Source organism: Silurus aristotelis (genome assembly GCF_946808225.1).
Source record: "Silurus aristotelis genome assembly, chromosome: 21".
Lineage (NCBI taxonomy): Eukaryota > Metazoa > Chordata > Actinopteri > Siluriformes > Siluridae > Silurus > Silurus aristotelis.
The window spans coordinates 5,412,631-5,433,546 of NC_139594.1; the positions used below are offsets into that span (position 1 = coordinate 5,412,631).

Consider the following 20,916-nt stretch of genomic DNA (forward strand, 5'->3'; position numbering starts at 1 on the left):
CTGCTGTAATTGGAGAACATTACTGCTGAAATTAAAAGTGCTGTCTCTGTGAGCAGACTACAGGCCATATTCCTGTCCCCTCCCCTCCCTTTTTCTTTTTCTCATGCCTGTCTACTGGGTTTCCATTCTCTCTTCCCTTCTCGCTCGTCTCCCGTTGGGTGTATTTATATAGAAATCAATCAGTCAGTCAGTCTTCCAGTTAATACTGTACTAGTATAAATATTGAATTCAGTCATTTTAATAGAACACAGGGGTTACTCTGTTCTGTATACCCGGAGGAGGAGGAGGTAATGTTGCATTCTTTTCACCTTGATATAGCTCTAGATATAGGAAACCTATAGTCAATAAAATGATAAAGCAGCACATTAACACCCCAATATGTTTTATTACAGTAAAAATCCTCATAGCAAAAAAAAGAAGGTAAAAACAACTGATCTGAATTCATTGTTTAATAAAATACACTACACTTGTAGCGCCGCGTGCACGTTTTAAAATTTGATACAAACACATTAATATGTAACACAAATTGACTCCTTAAACACAGTCACGTCGCTCTCAAACAGTCACGTCAAACATTTCTGTTTTTGGATAAGTTTTTGCAACTATTAAATCTTTCTTTTCAAAAACGACTTTACAGCTCTGCTTGTAACTGAGAGAGCACAAACTCCTGTCTTTTCTCATACAAAGCACTTACACTGGAGACTCCTTACAAAACATTACCATGTCAGATCAGTGGGTCTTTTAAATGATATATTTATAGACAAAATGCATTTAAAAATTTTTTTTTACTTGTTATTCAGAACACACACCTTATAAGCAACACTGTAAATTAGTGATGGGACTTTCATGATCTTTAATGTGACCCAGAAGAACAATTGGTCTCAGAGTCATTCATTTTTTTCCGAACGCACATGAGCAAAACATCGCAAAATCTCCGTATGTTATGAACAGGAAACGGAATCGAATAGTTTGTCACGCGAGTGTGTTATACAGGAAACATAATTGAGTATTTTAGTCCTGTGGTCTTAATTGTTTGTTCTTTTGTCACGTGGCTCCCAAATATTGTATGCAGTTTTATATATATATATATATATATATATATATATATATATATATATATATATATATATATATATATATATATATATATATATATATATATATATACAGTGAGGAAAATAAGTATTTGAACACCCTGCTATTTTGCAAGTTCTCCCACTTAGCAATCATGGAGGGGTCTGAAATTGTCATCGTAGGTGCATGTCCACTGTGAGAGACATATTCTAAAAAAAAAAAATTCAGAAATCACAATGTATGATTTTTTAACTATTTATTTGTATGATACAGCTGCAAATAAGTATTTAAACACCTGAGCAAGTCAATGTTAATATTTGGTACAGTAGCCTTTGTTTGCAATTACAAAGGTCAAACGTTTCCTGTAGTTTTTCACCAGGTTTGCACACACTGCAGGAGGGATTTTGGCCCACTCCTCCATACAGATCTTCTCTAGATCAGTCAGGTTTCTGACCTGTCACTGAGAAACACGGAGTTTGAGCTCCCTCCAAAGATTCTCTATTGGGTTTAGGTCTGGAGACTGGCTAGGCCACCCCAGAACCTTGATATGCTTCTTACAGAGCCACTCCTTGGTTATCCTGGCTGTGTGCTTCGGGTCATTGTCATGTTGGAAGACCCAGCCTCGACCTATCTTCAATGCTCTAACTGAGGGTAGGAGGTTTTTCCCCAAAATCTCGCAATACAAGGCCCCGTTCATCCTCTCCTTATTACAGTGCAGTCGCCCTGTCCCATGTGCAGAAAAACACCCCCAAAGCATGATGCTACCACCCCCATGCTTCACAGTAGGGATGGTGTTCTTGGGATTGTACTCATCATTCTTCTTCCTCCAAACACGTTTAGTGGAATTATAACCCAAAAGTTCTATTTTGGTCTCATCTGACCACATGACTTTCTCCCATGACTCCTCTGGATCATCCAAATGGTCATTGGCAAACTTATGACGTGCCTGGACATGTGCTGGTTTAAGCAGGGGGACCTTCCGTGCCATGCATGATTTCAAACCATGATGTCTTAGTGTATTACCAACAGTAACCTTGGAAACGGTGGTCCCAGCTCTTTTCAGGTCATTGACCAGCTCCTCCCGTGTAGTTCTGGGCTGATTTCTCACCTTCCTTAGGATCATTGAGACCCCACGAGGTGAGATCTTGCATGGAGCCCCAGTCCGAGGAAGATTGACAGTCATGTTTAGCTTCTTCCATTTTCTAATGATTGCTCCAATAGTGGACCTTTTTTCACCAAGCTGCTTGGCAATTTCCCCGTAGCTCTTTCCAGCCTTGTGGAGGTGTACAATTTTGTCTCTAGTGTCTTTGGACAGCTCTTTGGTCTTGGCCATGTTAGTAGTTGGATTCTTACTGATTGTATGGGGTGGACAGGTGTCTTTATGCAGCTAACAACCTCAAACAGGTGCATCTAATTTAGGATAATAAATGTAGTGGATGTGGACATTTTAAAGGCAGACTAACAGGTCGCTGAGGGTCAGAATTCTAGCTGATAGACAGGTGTTCAAATACTTATTTGCAGCTGTATCATACAAATAAATAGTTTAAAAATCATATATTGTGATTTCTGGATTTTTTTTTTTTTAGATAATGTCTCTCACAGTGGACATGCACCTACAATTACAATTACAGACCCCTCCATGATTTCTAAGTGGGAGAACTTGCAAAATAGCAGGGTGTTCAAATACTTATTTTCCTTACTGTGTGTATATATACAGTGGGTACGGAAAGTATTCAGACCCCCTTAAATTTTTCATTCTTTTTTATTTTGCAGCCATTTGCTAAAATCATTTAAGTTCATTTCTTTTCCTCATTAATGTACACATAGCACCCCATACTGACAGAAAAACACAGAATTGTTGACACTGTTGCAGATTTATTAAAAAAGAAAAACTGAAATATCACATGGTCCTAAGTATACAGACCCTTTGCTTAGTATTTAGTAGAAGCCCCCTTTTGATCTAATACAGCCAGGAGTCTTTTTGGGAAAGATGCAACAAGTCTTTCACACCTGGATTTGGGGATCCTCTGCCATTCCTCCTTGCAGATCCTCTCCAGTTCTGTCAGGTTGGACGGTAAACGTTGGTGGACAGCTATTTTTAGGTCTCTCCAGAGATGCTCAATTGGGTTTAAGTCAGGGCTCTGGCTGGGCCATTTAAGAACAGTCACGGAGTTGTTGTGAAGCCACTCCTTCGTTATTTTAGCTGTGTGCTTAGGGTCATTGTCTTGTTGGAAGGTAAACCTTCAGCCCAGTCTGGGGTCCAAAGCACTCTGGAGAAGGTTTTCGTCCAGGATATCCCTGTCCTTGGCCGCATTTATCTTTCCCTTGATTGCAACCAGTCGTCCTGTCCCTGAAGCTGAAAAACACCCACACAGCATGATGCTGCCACCACCATGCTTCACTGTTGAGACTGTATTGGACAAGTGATGAGCAGTGCCTGGTTTTCTCCACACATACCGCTTAGAATTAAGGCCAAAAAGTTCTATCTTGGTCTCATCAGACCAGAGAATCTTATTTCTCACCATCTTGGAGAACTCCATGCGGGTTTTCATGTGTCCTGCACTGAGGAGAGGCTTCCGTCGGGCCACTCTGCTATAAAGCCCCACTGGTGGAGGGCTGCAGTGATGGTTGACTTTCTAAAACTTTCGCCCATCTCCCGACTGCATCTCTGGAGCTCAGCCACAGTGATCTTTGGGTTCTTCTTTACCTCTCTCACCAAGGCTCTTCTCCCCCGATAGCTCAGTTTGGCCGGACGGCCAGCTCTAGGAAGGGTTCTGGTCGTCCCAAACGTCTTCCATTTAAGGATTACGGAGGCCACTGTGCTCTTAGGAACCTTTAGTGCTGCAGAAATTTTTTTGGAACCTTGGCCAGATCTGTGCCTTGCCACAATTCTGTCTCTGAGCTCTTCAGGCAGTTCCTTTGACCTTAATGATTCTCATTTGCTCTGACATGCATTGTGATCTGTAAGGTCTTATATAAACAGGTGTGTGGCTTTCCTAATCAAGTCCAATCAGTATAATCAAAAATTTCTGGACTCAAATGAAGGTGTAGAACCATCTCAAGGATGATTAGAAGAAATGGAGAGCACCTGAGTTAAATATATGAGTGTCACAGCAAAGGGTCTGAATACTTAGGACCATGTGATATTTCAGTTTTTCTTTTTTAATAAATCTGCAAAAAGGTCAACAATTCTGTGTTTTTCTGTCAATATGGGGAGCTGTGTGTACATTCATGAGGAAAAGAAATTAACTTAAATGATTTTAGCAAATGGCTGCAATATAACAAAATAGTTTTTCAAACATTTTGATGTAATTTCATAGCACAAACCTGTTTTGAAATGTTACTCTGAACTTTCGAGCCACTCGCGGCTTCTCGTGAACTGTCAGATTTTTCACGAGGTACTCTCAGTCTTGTTCCAAAGTCGCCAGCTATCGAGGTCACGAGTGTTAAGGTGTTAAGCAATTTTGATGAGCAAGACGCAAAGAACCAAGTCGATAAAATGATCCGATCTTCCCATCACTACTGTAAACTAGCTGTTACTATGAGAACAGTACAGAGTTATTAATGCCCTATGAATTTCATGCACTTCTGTTTCCAGAGCTTCTATTATAAGAAATGAATCGACACTGTCCGAACCAATCAAAATGGAGCATTTAGAAGTATTATAAGATTGAGTTAGTTTAGGAGGATTTTTTTTTTTCTCTATACAGTAAACTTGCTCAGTTCTCGTGTGTGTGTGTTTGCCCTCAGCATTGCCATCAGCTCCTTCAAAGACTTTCAGACATCGACTCTACAGCAGCGGCCCGACTTCATCCTGCGGCAGCAGCGGCAGCATCTTCAACAACGCCAGGATGCCCATCTCGCCCTTGTACAACCGTCACCCTGGTACAATAGCACTCAGCCTGGCAGTGCACAGCAACTCATCAGGATGGCCGTGTGGGGCATTTCCGCTACCCTCGGTGCGGCTGCGCTGGCCATCACACAAACCGCCATGAACTGGGCACCTGACTTTCTCCTGCAGCTGTTCTGACCTCGAAAGGATGTGTGTGTGTCTCTACAGAATACTTGGGCATTTCATGTTCTAAATTATCAGTAAACCTGTCTTGTGTGATCATGGACCAGAAACATCCTACAGGAATTTGTTCTTTAAAAAACAAACAAACAAAAAAAAACCCACATGGTTTTGTTTAGTTTTTAGCTCCTGCACAGTTCTGTACTTGGCCAAGCTAATATTAGGCGTATGAAAGGTGGTGGATGGGCTTTTTGTAACGATAAGCATTTCTGAATGCCTTTCCATCAGCAGAACGTCAGGAAGGGAAAAAGTGCGCCGATAGCGGATTCCAAACAGCCAGACGTACAGATTATTGAACTTTGTTTTTTTTTTTTTGTTGTTGTTTGTTTTTTTTTTTTTTCCCCCCTCCTTCCTCTCTCCATTGCTGAAGGACTTTGCAGTGGAATGAAAGAAACAGCTCATTGAGATGAGAAGAGATGAGTGTGAGCAGGTGGGTTTCTTTGGTCTGTGGAGAATAAAGAGTTTGGCCTGCAGTGAACGCAGCACTCGAGTTTAAGTAAGAAAAAAAAAGAAGAAAAAAAACGTACACACACACACACACACACACACACACACACGCACATATCCATCTGCTACTTTTACAAATTGAGCCAGTCATCAATCATTCTTGAGCAAGAACCATTTGGAGGAAGCTTCAAAGTCTGGAAAAAAAAACACAACCTCAGGAAAGGCTTTGTAACTTCCTTGTTGGAAATACCGGTGTCTCCGTCATGTAAAACCCGAACTCGTTGAATCCTAGGCAAAGCGGAGGCGCTACTCGAGCCTGAACCCCATCGCTCAAACCTCGATCTCTTCCCACTTTTCTCAGACGATTACCTGCCTTCATTTCGCCTCCAGGTCTTTCGGATATTTTTAACGAGATGTTCCCAACGCACACTCACTTACAGGAGAATATAAATCCGTCCAAAGAGATTAAGCATCTTGCCTTTTTCCCCGGCCTCGTACGTGCACTTTATTGTCTCTGTCATAAACACAGAGAGGGGAAGAGTCTGACGAGGCGAGCCTGAATTACAGCGCTCGAACGCAGCCCGAAGCGCCGGATGCTCTTCTCTATTAGTGCCATGGTGAGAAAGCTGTGGAGCAGCTGTTTATCTACGAGACAGCTCTATGAGAAGCTCGTACTTGTAAATTCCACTGCCAAAAAAAAAAAAAAAAAAGTTTCAGTCCTGGAAACACATTCGTCCACTTTTCCTTTTTCTTCAGATTCGGTTAATTATACGCTCAGTTCTTTTAATGTGAATTTAATTCAGCACTCGTGGCTATTGGCAAGACTTTGGGCTCTTTTTTTATACATCATTTGCTTTTTATTGCCAAGAAGAACAAGAAGTGGATGAAATCTAAATAACAGGATGCCCATGTGCACCTGTAGAACAGTGTGGAAAATCTTGGCGGGAAAACGACCTGAAAGTTTGGATCACTCTTGAGTATTAATCACGACGGAAACGCAGTCGAATTTCCGATTATTAACCGAAGTTAATATTTGTTAAGGAAATTTGACACATGTCCTGTTATCACTGTTTCCAATTGTCTAATTGGTGTCTAAATGGTGGAGTAGTATTTCTTTTTATGCATTATGATGAGGTGGAAACTTCTTACCTGTACTTGTAGAAACCTGTTATATTGCAATGTTTGGTTTCTAGAATGTTGTAGAAATGTTTCCAGAACATATGTTTTTAAGTTTTATTTTTTTAGGTCATCCGGGAAAGTTTTCTTTAAGCAAAAAGACGGTTTCAGATTTACAGAACATTCCCATAATGTTCTCCTAACATTTTCAGAATGTTTGTCTAACGTTCCTGTTAGCATTTATAAAAATCACTGTAACCAGAACAATCTGTAGGTTTTCTTTAAGTAGTTGCAAAACTTCTTGGTTTCCCAGAACATACATTTTTTTAAGGTTGGTTTTTCGTTTGTCAGGAACGTTTTTTTTGACGTTTGCAGAACATTTACAGAATGCCCAGCAGCTCATCAGGATGGTCATGTTGGGCATTTCGGCTACCTTCAGGGTGGTTGTGCGGGCTGTCACACAAACCACAATGGACTGATTACTTGATTTTAACCTGCAGCTGTTCTGACCTGTTTGTGTTTGTGTCTAAACATGGGTATTTCATGTCCTAAATTCAAAGCAAATTACTACTAAACATGTCTTGTTTGGTAGCAAAAATGTCCTGAAGGATCACAATAGGTTAAATTAAAACAAAGATTTTTGTATTTTTTTTTATTTTTAAGCATCTTTTCCTGTGCAGTTATGCTAATAGGAGTCTGAACAGTGGTGCACGTGTTTTCTGTAACGGATACGCACAGCATTCTGTTAACGTTTTTATTTTAACGTTCTTTGCCCTAATGTTCTCTTAATCTTACCCTACTGTTCCCACAGCACGGTCCTGCAAGTAATGAAAAACATAAAAATAGCTACTAAAACCACTAAACTGATTTTTAGTTGTTGTTTTTTTTTTTCTAGGGACTTTGGTTTTGTAACCAAGAACCTACAGAGAACGCTTATAAAATGTTTTTATTTAGTCCCTGGAAAAAAAACAAAACAAAAAAAACGAAGTATCTGTATATTTGGCCAGACGCTAACATTAGTGGAAACGTTCTTTGTTTTTACCGGGAACTAAATACGTTTTCAACCTGCCTCGGCTTTTTGCACAAATCATATTGTGTAAAGAGCTGGATTAGATATCTCAAAGCTTGCTGGCTATTTTTGATTTCCTCACATCGCACTTTGATCATGGCCCTGGATTCAGTTGAAAGTCAGATACAGTCTGTCTACATGTCCCCAAATTCTCCTCTATTGCAGTCAGAATGCAGTCTGTTACCAGGTAAATCCAGTTTTCTCCCTTTTCCCCTTTTTGAAACAAACTTTTAAATGCTGCAACTTGAATAATGTGTGAGATACATGCAAAAGAGGGAACACATTACTGTTCAGGAAAGTTTCTCATGACTTTGGCTACAACTTTTTTATGAAATCTGAAGACATTTTTTTATTTTTTATTTTGATTAAGTACTGAATTTACACATTTTTAACCACTCTGATGTTAAAATCACTCAAACTGTACTCAGTTATATGTAAAAAAAAATTTTCTTTAATATGCGATAGCTCAGTGGTTAAGGTGCTGGGTTATGATCAGAAGGTCAGGGGTTCAAGCCCTGGTGTTGCCAAGCTTCCACTCTTGGGCCCTTGAGCAAGGCCCTTAACCCTCTGTGTTTCAGGGTCGCCAAAAATTGGACTGTGCTGTAATGTATATGTCTTTATATATCTTTTGTTTATTCATGGTTTCGAGAAGTTGTATCGTGATGTTCGATTTGTATCCATCCTGTATTTACTGATAAACTATAGGAATATTTTTGGAAGAGAACAAAGTCTCAGAAATAAAAGCTCATGAATTTTAAAGCAATGGCATTTTTTTTATATAGCATCCTCTCACGTTAGCCTCAGGTCTGGAGGAATCTCACTGTTAAAGCCTCACTAGGGGGTTTATTTGATTGCGTCGTTTAAGTTTGTCTTGGAAATATGCAGAATCTGGCGTCTTCTTTTACGATGCCCAGAAAGCATCATAGAATATCCATTAATCATATTCAAGAGATGTATAATTTCTATGTTTTTCACAGCATGCCTGTTTTATGGATGTAGTCTGTTAATTGAGTCCAAGTATTCATACTGTGTCCTGAACATTAGAACAGCCTTCCGTTTATAGACCCCTTTTCAGTAAACATGATAGGTTTTTGTGGGCGGAGCTTAGACGGAGGCAGAAAAATATCCATGACCGCTAGCTATTGAGTTTTGTTCGTGTTTTTTTTTTTTTTTTTTTAAACAATGACAGATCAAAATCCAAGTTGATCTGACTATGTGAGGTCCCTTACTGTCCAGGACCACAAATGTTATTTTGTTAACTTTAATGAACGGATCCAAATTAGCTGACCCATACACAGAACTGGCACTGCAGTCAATGTGGATAAAACACCTGACTCACCTTGGTCTTAACAAATAGTGATTAAGGGGTGTGTGTGTGTGTGTGTGTGTGTGTGTGTGTGTGTGTGTGTGTGTGTGTGTGTGTGTGTGTGTGTGTGTGTGTGTGTGTGTGTGAGAAGTACACAAATCATGTAGTCGAGTAAACTATTACAATTATTATGGGAAAAACATTACCAGTAAATGCAAAAGTGCTCGCTTTAAACGTTCACTTGAGTAAAAGTACAAAAGTATTTGCCTTCAAATGTATTTAAGTATCCAAAGTGCTGTGATTTATTATGGCTTTAATGACCTATAAGACTCTTTGCTTTTTCAACTCAGTTTATGTGAAAATATTCTAATGTGACTCTCAGGCCAGTGATCTATTTATAGAATGATATTAATGAGTCAAGCATTGATTGATATCTATTACAGTTATCATAAAAAACCTGCTTTTTAACTACTTCAATTTTTTATATATATAAATATAACGCAAATAAGGCCACGGGTGGTGTTGCAAGTCAAATCGAGAGTTTCTTCTATCATTTATTACTCTGAAAATGTTCTGCTTGCTGTTAAACTGGTGCTAAAGTGTATGTTGGTAATAAGTAGATAGACCAAGCCACCATAAAAAACGGAGAATGTTCTCTACTCTGATTGGTGGCTTGGTGCATGTTTGACCAGTCTAATTTATATTCATAAATAAAATAAATCATAAATAAAAAGAAACGACTGATTTTGCAAAATGTAGTTAAGTAAAAAGTACGATATTTGACTTTGAAATGTAGAAAAGTTAAAGGCTCCTCAAATGGACCTACTTCAGTAAAGTACATATATGTGAAAAAGCTACTTAATTACAGTAACGAATTACATTGACTTTCTTACTGTCCACCACTGCATGAGAGTGAGAAGCTAATGTCAGCCCAGCTCACTACCTAACTTTACATATCCTTTTGGTTGTGGCCGACGTTAGCAAATGCAAATACTTGAACACACGCCTGACACACAACATGGGCCTACTCATTGTTACCTTTTCCTTTCTTCAATTGCACTTATGGCAACTATAGAACAGTTTCCTTTTTTGTCTCAGGTTGTTAGCTAGCAGTTAGCAAACCTATACGCTATATTATACAATAAAATGTCCTTGTGTAGCTGATTCTATGCTGGTTTGTATTGGCCATCTCCAGTTTTTCTTTTGTTTTGCCTCCAGTTAGAGCCATTATGTAATTGTGACAAAGACTGTAACATTTACTAATTGTAAGTATGTGAAAGGTGAGAGGGAGGTGAAAGGAAGTCAAGAGGCCAGCAGTTAAGTTCTTGTGCACTTGCTGTGAAATGAAACGTGCACCATTCCCGCTCAAGCCACACACAGCAACAATGACACTAGCTCTTGGGAGCTGGGAAATGTTGCCATGTGTAAGTGTGAGCTTGAAGAAGATGAGGTCACAACACACAGCAGATGCATTGCAGGGCCTGTGCCTTGTTTTCCCAGAAGCTTTTTTTTTGCACCGTCATCTGTACAGCAAGGTCGGCTGAAGCCATCGAGCAAACGCAATGAAACAAAAGATGGTGGAATAGAAATAGTAGCGAGAAAGTCGTACTACTTCCAGACAGGCTTGGCGAAAGCAAAGTCATTGAACCCACTAAGAAGAAAAAGTGATGGGACTAGAGATGGGCCTAATGATGCTACAGAGCAGACCACATGCAGCAGACAATGCCATCATCCCTGTGTCTGACTAGGCCATGTTTTATGCATAGCGTCCCAGTTAAGCATAGTGATTACAAGGTCCCTTTTTCTCTGAGAGATTCATGCACCATGGTACACCTTTAAGCATGGCTCCTGAAGTGAGCTGAACGGTCCATCATTGCGGTCTTGGATGGCAAACTCTCTGGTCGTTCATTTGTATTCAGTGCTCTGAGAGAAACTTTTTAAAGGACAGAACATTCCAGAGAGCTAATGGACCTGAGAAACAACTTCCTTGTATGCAAAGTTGCATGGACAGCTGCACCACTAATACCTGAAAAAACTGAGGTTCATAAAGGCAGAAAGGAAAAACTGTTCTGAGATCAGGTACCATTTAAGCCTAAAAGAAGATTGGAAGTAAAACTAAGAGAAAAAGCTTTATAAATGTACCAGACCTTAATTTTGGTGCTCTATAAAATAAAAAATAAAAAGAACAATGTCATGAGACTCATGACTAAGGTTCATGGGTCAAAGATCATTGCTAAAGTGAAGCCTCCTGGTCTCCCCCCAGAGTCAAGGTCCTGTTGCTCTGCACTGCATTGGGGTACAAAAGTTTCAAATAAATGGCAAAAGGTGAAAGATTAATATTCATGGAGGAGCTATGCAGCCGTATCAGCAGGTCCGTACAGGCCTTCAGTTCTCCAAGCTGTCTGTGGCCGGGTTAATTGATGAATCTGAAAGTTTCTCATCTAGGCCCACGCTCCGGTCAGCAGCTGTTAAAGTATTAATAATGAAAAATGATGGGCGAGTGTTTCCTTGCACAGGTAGAAAATGAGCTGCTGTTAATTAGGCCCCTGAGCTCCATAGTGTCTGTAATGAGCTTTCTACTTGCGCTGTCATACGGCCAATCCGCTCTCAGGCCAGTGATGCACTTGCACACACTCTTCTCAAGGTGGATAAATAGAAGCTTCGGTTAAACTTTCAGAAAACTTTCTTTGTTTTCAAATTGTTTAGTTTTGCTTGTTTGAATGCAACCCGAACATAAATGTCCAAACTTACAGAAATGTAGTAGACATCTACTAGATGCCTAAACCGCTAAATACATAATTCTATATATTTACATTGACAGCATTTAGCAGACACCCTTATCCAGAGTGGCTTACAAAGTGCTTTGAGTCTCTATCAATGAATAAATCAATACTGGTTCACTAGGTTGCAGACTTAGGATACCATCGGCCTAAACCAGAGCTCTAATCTTCTCAACAAAGGGCCAGTGTGGGTGTAGTTTTCATTCCAACTGAGCCACACCAGATTTCACCTGTTTAGATCTTCATTTTCAATGGACTATCAGGAGTTGCCCTTGTATAGTTTAACTGAAAACCTGCACCCACACCAGCCCTTTGTGGAAAAGATTAGACACCCCTGGCCTAAACTCTGTTGAAAGGAATTGTAGCATACAAGCAGACTAAAACAAACGAGAAAAAAATATGTAGTTTAAGTGTTTCAGTTGCAAGTATGTCACCTGCCGTCTTTAGATATGCATTGACTCAGCGCCTCGAACATCTACGGGACGTTTATTTCACCACCTTGCTGCCAGATCAGAGAAGAGTCTTGATGTATACCTAGCTCTTACCCTGAGAGAAAAGTCACTTGCCCACCATACTGGCTCCACAAAAAACACATCAAGGTAGACCTCAGGATCCTGTGACACCAAATTGGGAAGACCTAAAAGTATTTGCTTGCAATTACCAATGTAAGAGTTTTGGATGTTAGCCAGTTTCTACACCCAGTTCATTTCTGAGGGGCAATGATATCACGAATTGTAACATTTTACTTCAGTAGAATAAGTATCATAGCTTGCAAACGATGTAGATAGTTATCTAACTAATTGGTTCATATGTGTAAGTGTTTTTAATTTACATTTCAAGCTAGTTTATGTGGGTAAGACTGGCAAGCCTCCTTTTGTTTTAGTTTTTTAGTTGGTGCAAGAGAAGAGAAGAAAATAATACATTGGTTTCTAATCTTAAATTGAGAGAACTAAAAATAGATGCATGTTTGTGAAGGGGCTGTGGGTTGTATGTATGTCACAGAAATGGCACTTTTAGTAGAGTGTCTTTTGCCAGATATGTAGTTCTCTAATATGTGCATCAATGGCTTGGACTGGTATTTAGTCTTAGATTATAAAACCATAAACATTGAACAGTTCACATATAGTCTTAAATATCTTGGGCTAGCAACAGATTAGAATATTCTAATGTTATTCCAAGTTTTACAACAGGTTTGTTTTGACAGCAATATATGAGTCATTTGTAATGTAAGTAATACCCTGATCATTGCTTTAAATACAGGCATTTGTGACTAAAAGGGCCCGTTTGAGACTAGAAGGCAAATCTCATCTGCATTCCATTTTTTTCGACATGAATTTATGTATGAATGAGCCACAAACCAAGTCATAAACTGCTGCACAGATGCAACTAAATGGAAGAGAAGCTATGGAACGATGCTTCTTACTGAGACCATGACCCCCCCGAGGAAGAAGGAGGCCATTAAAGCCGAGCAAGACACTACAGGTGCCTTGTCTGAGTTCTGCTTGAATTCACTTCTGATTTCATTTATTACTATGGCAGTTAGCCAAAACCTATTTATAAGCTAACTCTCTATTGCACAAAGGCTACTAACAGACCAAAGGACAAGACGTGCTGCTCAACCGTCACATTTAAATACTCATGCCATTTTTTGGGCCTCCTTCTTGGTTGGGGGCAGGGCAAGCTCTAACTGCAATCTTCAATGTACATGAGCTCACAAAAACCTGTTGCTCTGATTGTTGGAAGAGAGTAACATCATCCCTAGAACTGGACCCATTTATTCTCTCTTGCACTCCTGCTTATAGCTGTGAGACTATTGGGATTCAAACCTCTGATCTCCCTACAACAGAGCAATTAAAGGTTTAAATGAAAATCACCCTTTTGGATGATGAATTTGTAGTTTAAAACCTTAACCTATCCAGACTTGCATACTTTCCATTGGTCTTTGGATTTCCCTCTGGAAAACGCTTGGAGGTCCTTTGTAGAATTGTACTCAGAGGATTTGTCTAATAGAGGAGCTTCTACAGATCAACATCTTTGAGAGTCAAGATTCTTATTCTTATAATTGTAACTGTCTATAGAGAGTTGCAGAAGAAATGGAGCGCTAGTTCTGCCAGTGCTTTGATCAGCTCTCACTGGACATTGTTGTACTTGCTCTTTAAGGAGCTCATCAATTATAGGCTAGACTGAATCCATAACTTTGGAATGAGCGACTAAAAGAGCAAACCCCAGCAGGTCGGTGAGGGAAGCTCTTTCTTTACAGGTCGTTCACTATAATGGCTTCGGTCAATATGATGTGCAATATGGCCTTAATATATTGATCGAAAAGTAATGGGAATAGAATACTCATTTATCAGGCTTAGATGTGCACTGAAGTAACACCTCCTTAAACAGTCGTTCATGGAATTTGTGTAGGGCAGAGATGCTGTATCCTAAGTAAAGGTCACCCACACTATAGGTAATAAATTGGTAATTTGCTTCACCAATTCAAACCATACAATTGACACGGGCAAGAAGTGTGCAGTAGCGACAATAGCAACGATCGTGGCAGAACCATCAGCAGATGAAGAGGCCTGTGGAGAGAGAGAAAAAGAGGGAGAGAGAGCGAGTCAGAGCAAGGGACAAAGAAGAAGAGAGTGTGGTGGGGGGAGAAAGAAGCTGAGCGTGGCAGAAGACAGCATGTACTGAATTCTAGGGGAGGAAATGATAGTGCTTGTTCAGAGTCGGTAGCTCCGAAATGAGTTTCCCTCTCGCACGGCTCACGGATATCATTACAGGTTTTGTGAAGATGATATTCTCAACACTCAATGCGATGTGTTAAAAAAAGCCTTATACACAAAATCCATTATCCAGACATCTCAGATAATGGGATTATCCCCCGCCCTCTCGTTCCTGAAGCGGTGCCCCATAGAGTGGCCGTAATTGACTAATAATCAGACCCCATCATTATCTCTCCTCATGCTAAATCTTTCCTCTCCGCTGAGTTCCTGTGTGCTGCTTGCGATGTGATACCCGGCCAGAAGTCAAGTCTCTCTCTCTCTGGCATTCCAGCAAGTGTGGGCAGGATGTTGCTTGCTGGGTCACGCTTGGTCACCACATGAAAATGAATGCCCTCTGGACATTGGACCAGAGGGCAAATGGTACTGCTGGACATGTGTTCACAGCTGGCAGGGTGATAGGGGTGAGAGAGTTGGGAAGATCAGAGGTGAACAAGAGAGCAGGGAAGGACTCCGTAGGTGCAGACAGCGTTAAATTGTGCACCGAGGTCCAAAGAAGGACAGCCAGGAGCCTGTCATGCTCGCTCTGTATCATGAAGAAAGAGATGGGGTTTTTAGAAGGATCTGAGCCTGCCAGATCAATGACCAAAAGCTGGCAGCTTGGACGCTTGGACTTTTTAAATAGCACTTTATCATTATTTAAAATATTTTCTCATATCTTCTCTTATTTTCTTTTATTTTTCTTTTATTGGTATCAACAAGTTTTGAGACTAGATCAGTTTACAAGAAAGAACTTTATCTACTATCACCTTTAAAAAAGTCCTCTTACACAGAAATACAGCACTCTCAGCATTCCTGCCACTTCTAAAATGTGTCCTGGAAGTCTTCTTTTTGAAGTGTATCAAGTACCTTCTGCGATTAGCATTAAAACTCTGCAATGGTGAAAAAACAGCGACCTTTGAACCGGAACAAAAGTCAAAAAAGAATATAAGCATGCAATTGGGTGAGCTGTGGACCTGCCTCGCCCTTTTCTGTCGTGAGATGCCGTAAACTTGCCGAATCCTGTCAAATGCCTTTGTGGCAAATTTGCCCAGTTTCACACAGACTTTCACGTTTGCTTTTTGTTCTAACTTGCTGTACATGATGAAATCACAGAAGTGGTAACACACATGGACAGAATAGCACCAGTTGCACAGCTCCAGTTGTACATGGGACGATGTCTTTTGCGCCCTATGACCGTGCGTGAAGCCTTGTGCTACCATCTGTTGGCGTATTGCAAAACTAGGCTTGAGATTTTTTGATACCACCGTATTTTCTCATGTTTAATATTTACAGTCCCATTTAAATAATGTAATTGTGACGAATAAAAATCTTGAATCTTAAACCTTCACAGAGAGCACGAAAGCATTTAAAAAGTAACTTAAGCAGGTCTTGTTTAAAGGATACTGTGTTGTCCTATTGGTTTTGTTGCTGCGCAGTTGCTCTTCCAATGGTGATAATTTATTATGTATGCTGGCATAAATGGACCAATGCAATGCGGGGGCAAGTAAAGTAATATTACTAGATATTAGTATTGTACTACATAGAGAAGTTTCAGGACCTCAACTTACAACAGTCTGTTCTGCCAACTGCCTTTTTAAAAAATGCAGCATTCTTTATTACCATACTGCCTGCACCAGTGGTAATGAAAATATGGCTTTTATATAGCATTAATAGATCTGCTTACTTGTGTGTGTGTGTGTGTGTGTGTGTGTGTGTGTGTGTGTGTGTGTGTGTGTGTGTGTGTGTGTGTGTGTGTGTGTGAAAGAGAGAGAGAGTGAGAGCAGGGAATGAGACTCAACTGGCATATGGTGGATCAGCATCAAGAGATCACTAATCAGCATGGTTTCATTAGCTTTGACTGTAATAGGCTCTGTCTGGTGAATTTACAATGCATTATGCATCCCCGAGCCATGCCACCGGAATTAGCTTGGAGAGATCACACTTTAACCCATTGCTCTGACTTTGTCTCACTTTACTTGATTTTTTTATTTATTTTTCTGCACTGAAATGCCTAGCTGCAATAGTGCATGACCAACTGGTCCTCTTGGGCTCAGGTACACCATGTGCTAGGATTAATGAGCAGGATGTCCACTAGCTTCTTGAAATTTTGTTTTCAAGATAAATATTAGCTCAGATTCTCCAGCAGCATGGAGGGGTTTAAATTCTTAACTCGGAGCAAAGTGATAGGATTTTGAATCTCTACAAAAACACAACCAAATTGATCAGGGGTTGTTGTTCATTTGCATTTGGCAGATGCCCTTATCCAGAGCGAGATACATTTATCTCATTCATACAACTGAGCAGCTATGGGGTTAGGGGCCTTGCTCAGGGGCCCAGTACTTGCATCTTGGTTTGGCTGGGACTTAAACTCACAACCTTTTGATCCAAAGTTCAATGCCTTTCCACGTTATCATTGATGCATACAGCAAAGCCATTGGCATTTTGGACATGGGGAATCAAAGTGATAATGCTTTACCTGGTGCCCTGCGATGCTCTTCACAACCAGTGTGAATTCCAACCTGAGCCTCGTGTTCCCAAATTGGTTTCTAGATTTCTAGAGTCGTCCAAGGTGTTTTTGAGAAGCAGACGTGCTTCAAGAGCAAGAGAACATCATTGGAAGACGACGAGAGCTCAGGAAGACATTCAACGAGCTCAACCCGCAAAAATGTCGAAACCATGTAGCAACTTGTGCATGAAGATAGTCGGAGAATCCACATGATCTCACCCACCCTATTTGTCAGATTTGGCTCCTGCAGACTTAGTTCTCTTTCCAAAGATGAAGATCCAATTTAAAGGTTGCCGTTTTTCACCACTGCGGGGGAACACTGGAGAACGAAATACACAAACCATGTACTTGAGTTAAAGTAGAGATACAGTAGGTAGGTACAGTAAGTAAAATAATACTCAAATAAATGTAAAAGTTTTTATTCACTCATTAATAAAAACTTAATATAGTTGAGTAAAAAGTAAGATATTTGTAAACAATAGTAAAGTAGTAAGTAATTAGTAGTAAAGTAAAAGTCTCCCCAAATGGAAATACTTCAGCAAAGTACAGATACATAAAAAGTACTGTACTACTTAAGTAAAGTAACAAAAGTAATCAGATGTGTCTTGAAACTTTTTGATACCACCCCCTGCCATTGGTTTCTCTACAAACAAACCTTTTGCTACTCTGTGAAGCTATGAACCTGCAATAGTTTTAGGATTTAAAATAACGACCTTCCAGTGATGACACTTCTTAGTAGGATGCCTGCCCCCTTAGGTGAATGTTTACTTCCAATACTCTGACTACTCTGTGTTTCTTTCCTGATTTTGTAAGACAGATCGGTGACAGATGCTTCCTTTGACAAGTGCGTGAGAGGCAGATAAAAAGAGAGAGAAATGGAGGAGAGAAGAAAAGGTGCCAAACAGTGGAGTTGTGAGGATGACTCAGATCAGCGTCTGTTTGTCTCTCTCTCTTTCTCTCCTCATTGGAAAACGAATCCCCTTTCCCTCTCCTTCTCTCGTGTTCACTCACTCTCGCTTCTCACTTCATCTAAAAATGGTGCTCGACTGTAAGTCAGCCTCGTGAAAGCAGCCTGTCAGAAAACCCTACCACATCTAATCCCTCACGCGCATTCCAATAACCGACTCCTCGGCAGCTTCCTGGAAGCTCGCCGCCCAGTTTGATGTGACACTAACGCGTTTATGTTGAAGTAATAATCACATTATTTTCTTCCAGTCTGGCCCCCAAAGCAGACGCAGACAGACATCCTCTGTAATGAGTTAACAATAGCGTCTCTGAGACACACTGAGAGGTCTAATGCACTGACCTTCAACAGAAGACGAGTCCGCAGATACCTGTGTAGTTTATTACACATTCTCGTTGTTACAGTAAGCTAGAACAGTCAACATTGACATTCTGAAGGTTGCTGGGTGAGAATATAAACTCTTCTTAGAGTTTCAGATCAGTTTTTCTCAAACACCCGAGAAGTCCAGACGTCATTCTATATTGACATCTAGATCTGATATAACCGCTCAAGTGGTTGGTTTTGTGTTCCACAAAAGGTAATAAATCTTGCAAAAAAACAACTTTCCCCTGATTTACAGACTCGTATTTGACTAACTTGCTGCCTGTCTTGGTAAATACTTCTGGAAATTGCAATAGGAACAAATCATGCATTTTTTTATGCTCTTGACATCATAAAAGATCGAGCAGAAAGAAATGCAGTACTCGCTCAGTCACGACCCAAAATCAGACAGTTCATGACAAGCTGAAGGCTTCCTGCCTGGACAAGTTACTGAAAACAGTCAGACTGAGGATAAGCCCAGAGATTACTTTGTGCCTAAATATATCCGAGTTTATGATGGTGTGCTTCATTACAGGTGGTGTATTTTTGTCTGTGATGATAAAGTGCTTCATTAAAAGGCGGCGTAATTTTTGTGAGTGAGTGAACACATTTAGAGAGTTGTGTATGAGTGTTCACTGTATTTTGTATTTGCTTGAAGTTTTCAAATGTACAAGTTGCTCTTTCTGCCTGCACATCAGGATCGACGCTGCCAACATTATTCTCTAAATTGTCTAATTCTATTGGCAGATTATTGTGCTTCTTTTTAGACATTAAAGGTTAAAGTTAGCAAATGTATCTGCCAGTAGGACCAGATTATTTCAAGATTGGAATTAGTGAAGAGGTCCACATTTAGGAAATTGCCCATGATCCTCACTGCTTTCCACCACCATTGGTAGATGAAGTACATCATTCCTATACATAAGTAAAGGCACAAATCCTCTTCTTGAATATAAATGCAGTAAATTTATTGCATTTAAATGGTCTTAAGTAGCAAGAATAAAACTACTGGTCTAGGACATGCACAGAACTACAATATATGAAGCTTGTGGACACCCGATCATCAGATTTGTAGGTGCTTTTTGAAGTCAACATTTAGTCCATATTTGCTGTTAGAATAACCTCTGCTCTTGTGGAAAGATGTTCAACTAGATCTTGGAGTGTGGCTGTGGAGATTTGTGTTCATTCAGCCATAAGGATGCTAGTAAAGTCAGGTACTGATGTAGATGAGGTGAGAAGATCTGGGGTGCAGTCAGTGTTCCAATTTATCCCAAAAGTGTTCAATAGGGTTGAGGTTCAGAGCTCTTTAGCAGGAGATCTTCCACTTTAACCCAACTAAAGCATATCTTATTGGAGCTGGTGTTGTTTACAGGAGCGTGTCGTGCTGGAACAGGTTTAAATCTTTTACATCAAGTGAAGGGAAAATGTAATGCTTACACATCCAAAGCCATTCTATACTATTCTGTGCTACCAACTTATGGCTGGAAAAGTCTGCTGTCCCAATTGTTTTGTCGATACAGTGTATATATGAATCAATGCAATTCAGTTATGGTGCACATCAGACCTTTATAAGGATAGAGATTTCTGTTGTTACACAGACACACAGTGAGAGAACTGTGGGGTTGTGCTTGTGGTCTCACCACGGGTTATCATTTAGCACAATTTATGTTTTCAATTCTCAGCAGCAGCATGTTGTTTTCTGAAATGTATTGGAGTAGAAAAATAAGATAATTATAACTAACAAAGTAAAAATAAAATCTAATATCCATGCTAAATCTGGCTCCATTTTAAATGATCTAGTGACATTATTTCTCCGTACCTTATACTTGTCTTCTTCCCTCTGATCCAAGTTCAATCTCATAGTTAAGGCCAATCCCAAGTGCGTCACAAGCTGAAGAAGTGATAAACATGTCAGGTCAGGAGGGACAAGTTTATGCGTAACACATTGTAATGCCAGCTATTAATTCAATAGGCAATAAATGATATAGATGCTTAAAGATAGATGTACATATTTGCAGTATTTGTGTTTAATTCTAGCAATGCCAGTCTTTATGTTGTGCAAACTTTTTATGTCGTGCATCTTTTCCCAGATGGTATAAATAAGCAGCGGGATCAGTGTAAAGGTTTTGTTGCACAAATAAATACTTTTAAGCTTTTATGTTGGATGGGAACAGAACTTTAACCCTTCACTGTGTAGCCTCTCCATGCAGCGTGCCCTGATAAATGAATGTAATAGTTTTAGGTCGTGATTCCCACCCCTATTAACCTTGTGGCCTCGTGAGAAGACCTCAATTACATGCGTGATTGACAATATCTGGCTCTGCTACCACCAAACATTCTGGCAGAAGTGGTCAGTAATAATGCCTCAGATGGATTTGTGTATTAGTGTGCAAAGGATATATATTTTTTCTTGGTTGTATGTAAGAGCACACGCATGCTTCCACATGCTTTCAAAATGCAGTGCCATGA

General features: G+C 40.0%; 2 protein-coding genes across 4 annotated transcripts in view; both read left to right on the forward strand.

Annotated features, from left to right (window-relative positions):
- The window catches only part of LOC310716909 (TBC1 domain family member 20), a 32,834-nt gene extending 24,297 nt beyond the window's left edge, over window positions 1-8,537 (forward strand). For both annotated transcript variants that reach the window (XM_083524540.1, XM_083524541.1), the window contains one exon: window positions 4,825-8,537. In XM_083524540.1, coding sequence (XP_083380666.1) covers window positions 4,825-5,104 — 280 coding nt within the window. In that variant the 3' untranslated portion in view covers window positions 5,105-8,537. The remainder of the gene's footprint in view (window positions 1-4,824) is intronic.
- Window positions 1-20,916, forward strand: part of oxsm (3-oxoacyl-ACP synthase, mitochondrial) — a 180,991-nt gene that overhangs the window by 61,336 nt on the left and 98,739 nt on the right. The gene's annotated exons all lie outside the window — the stretch shown is intronic.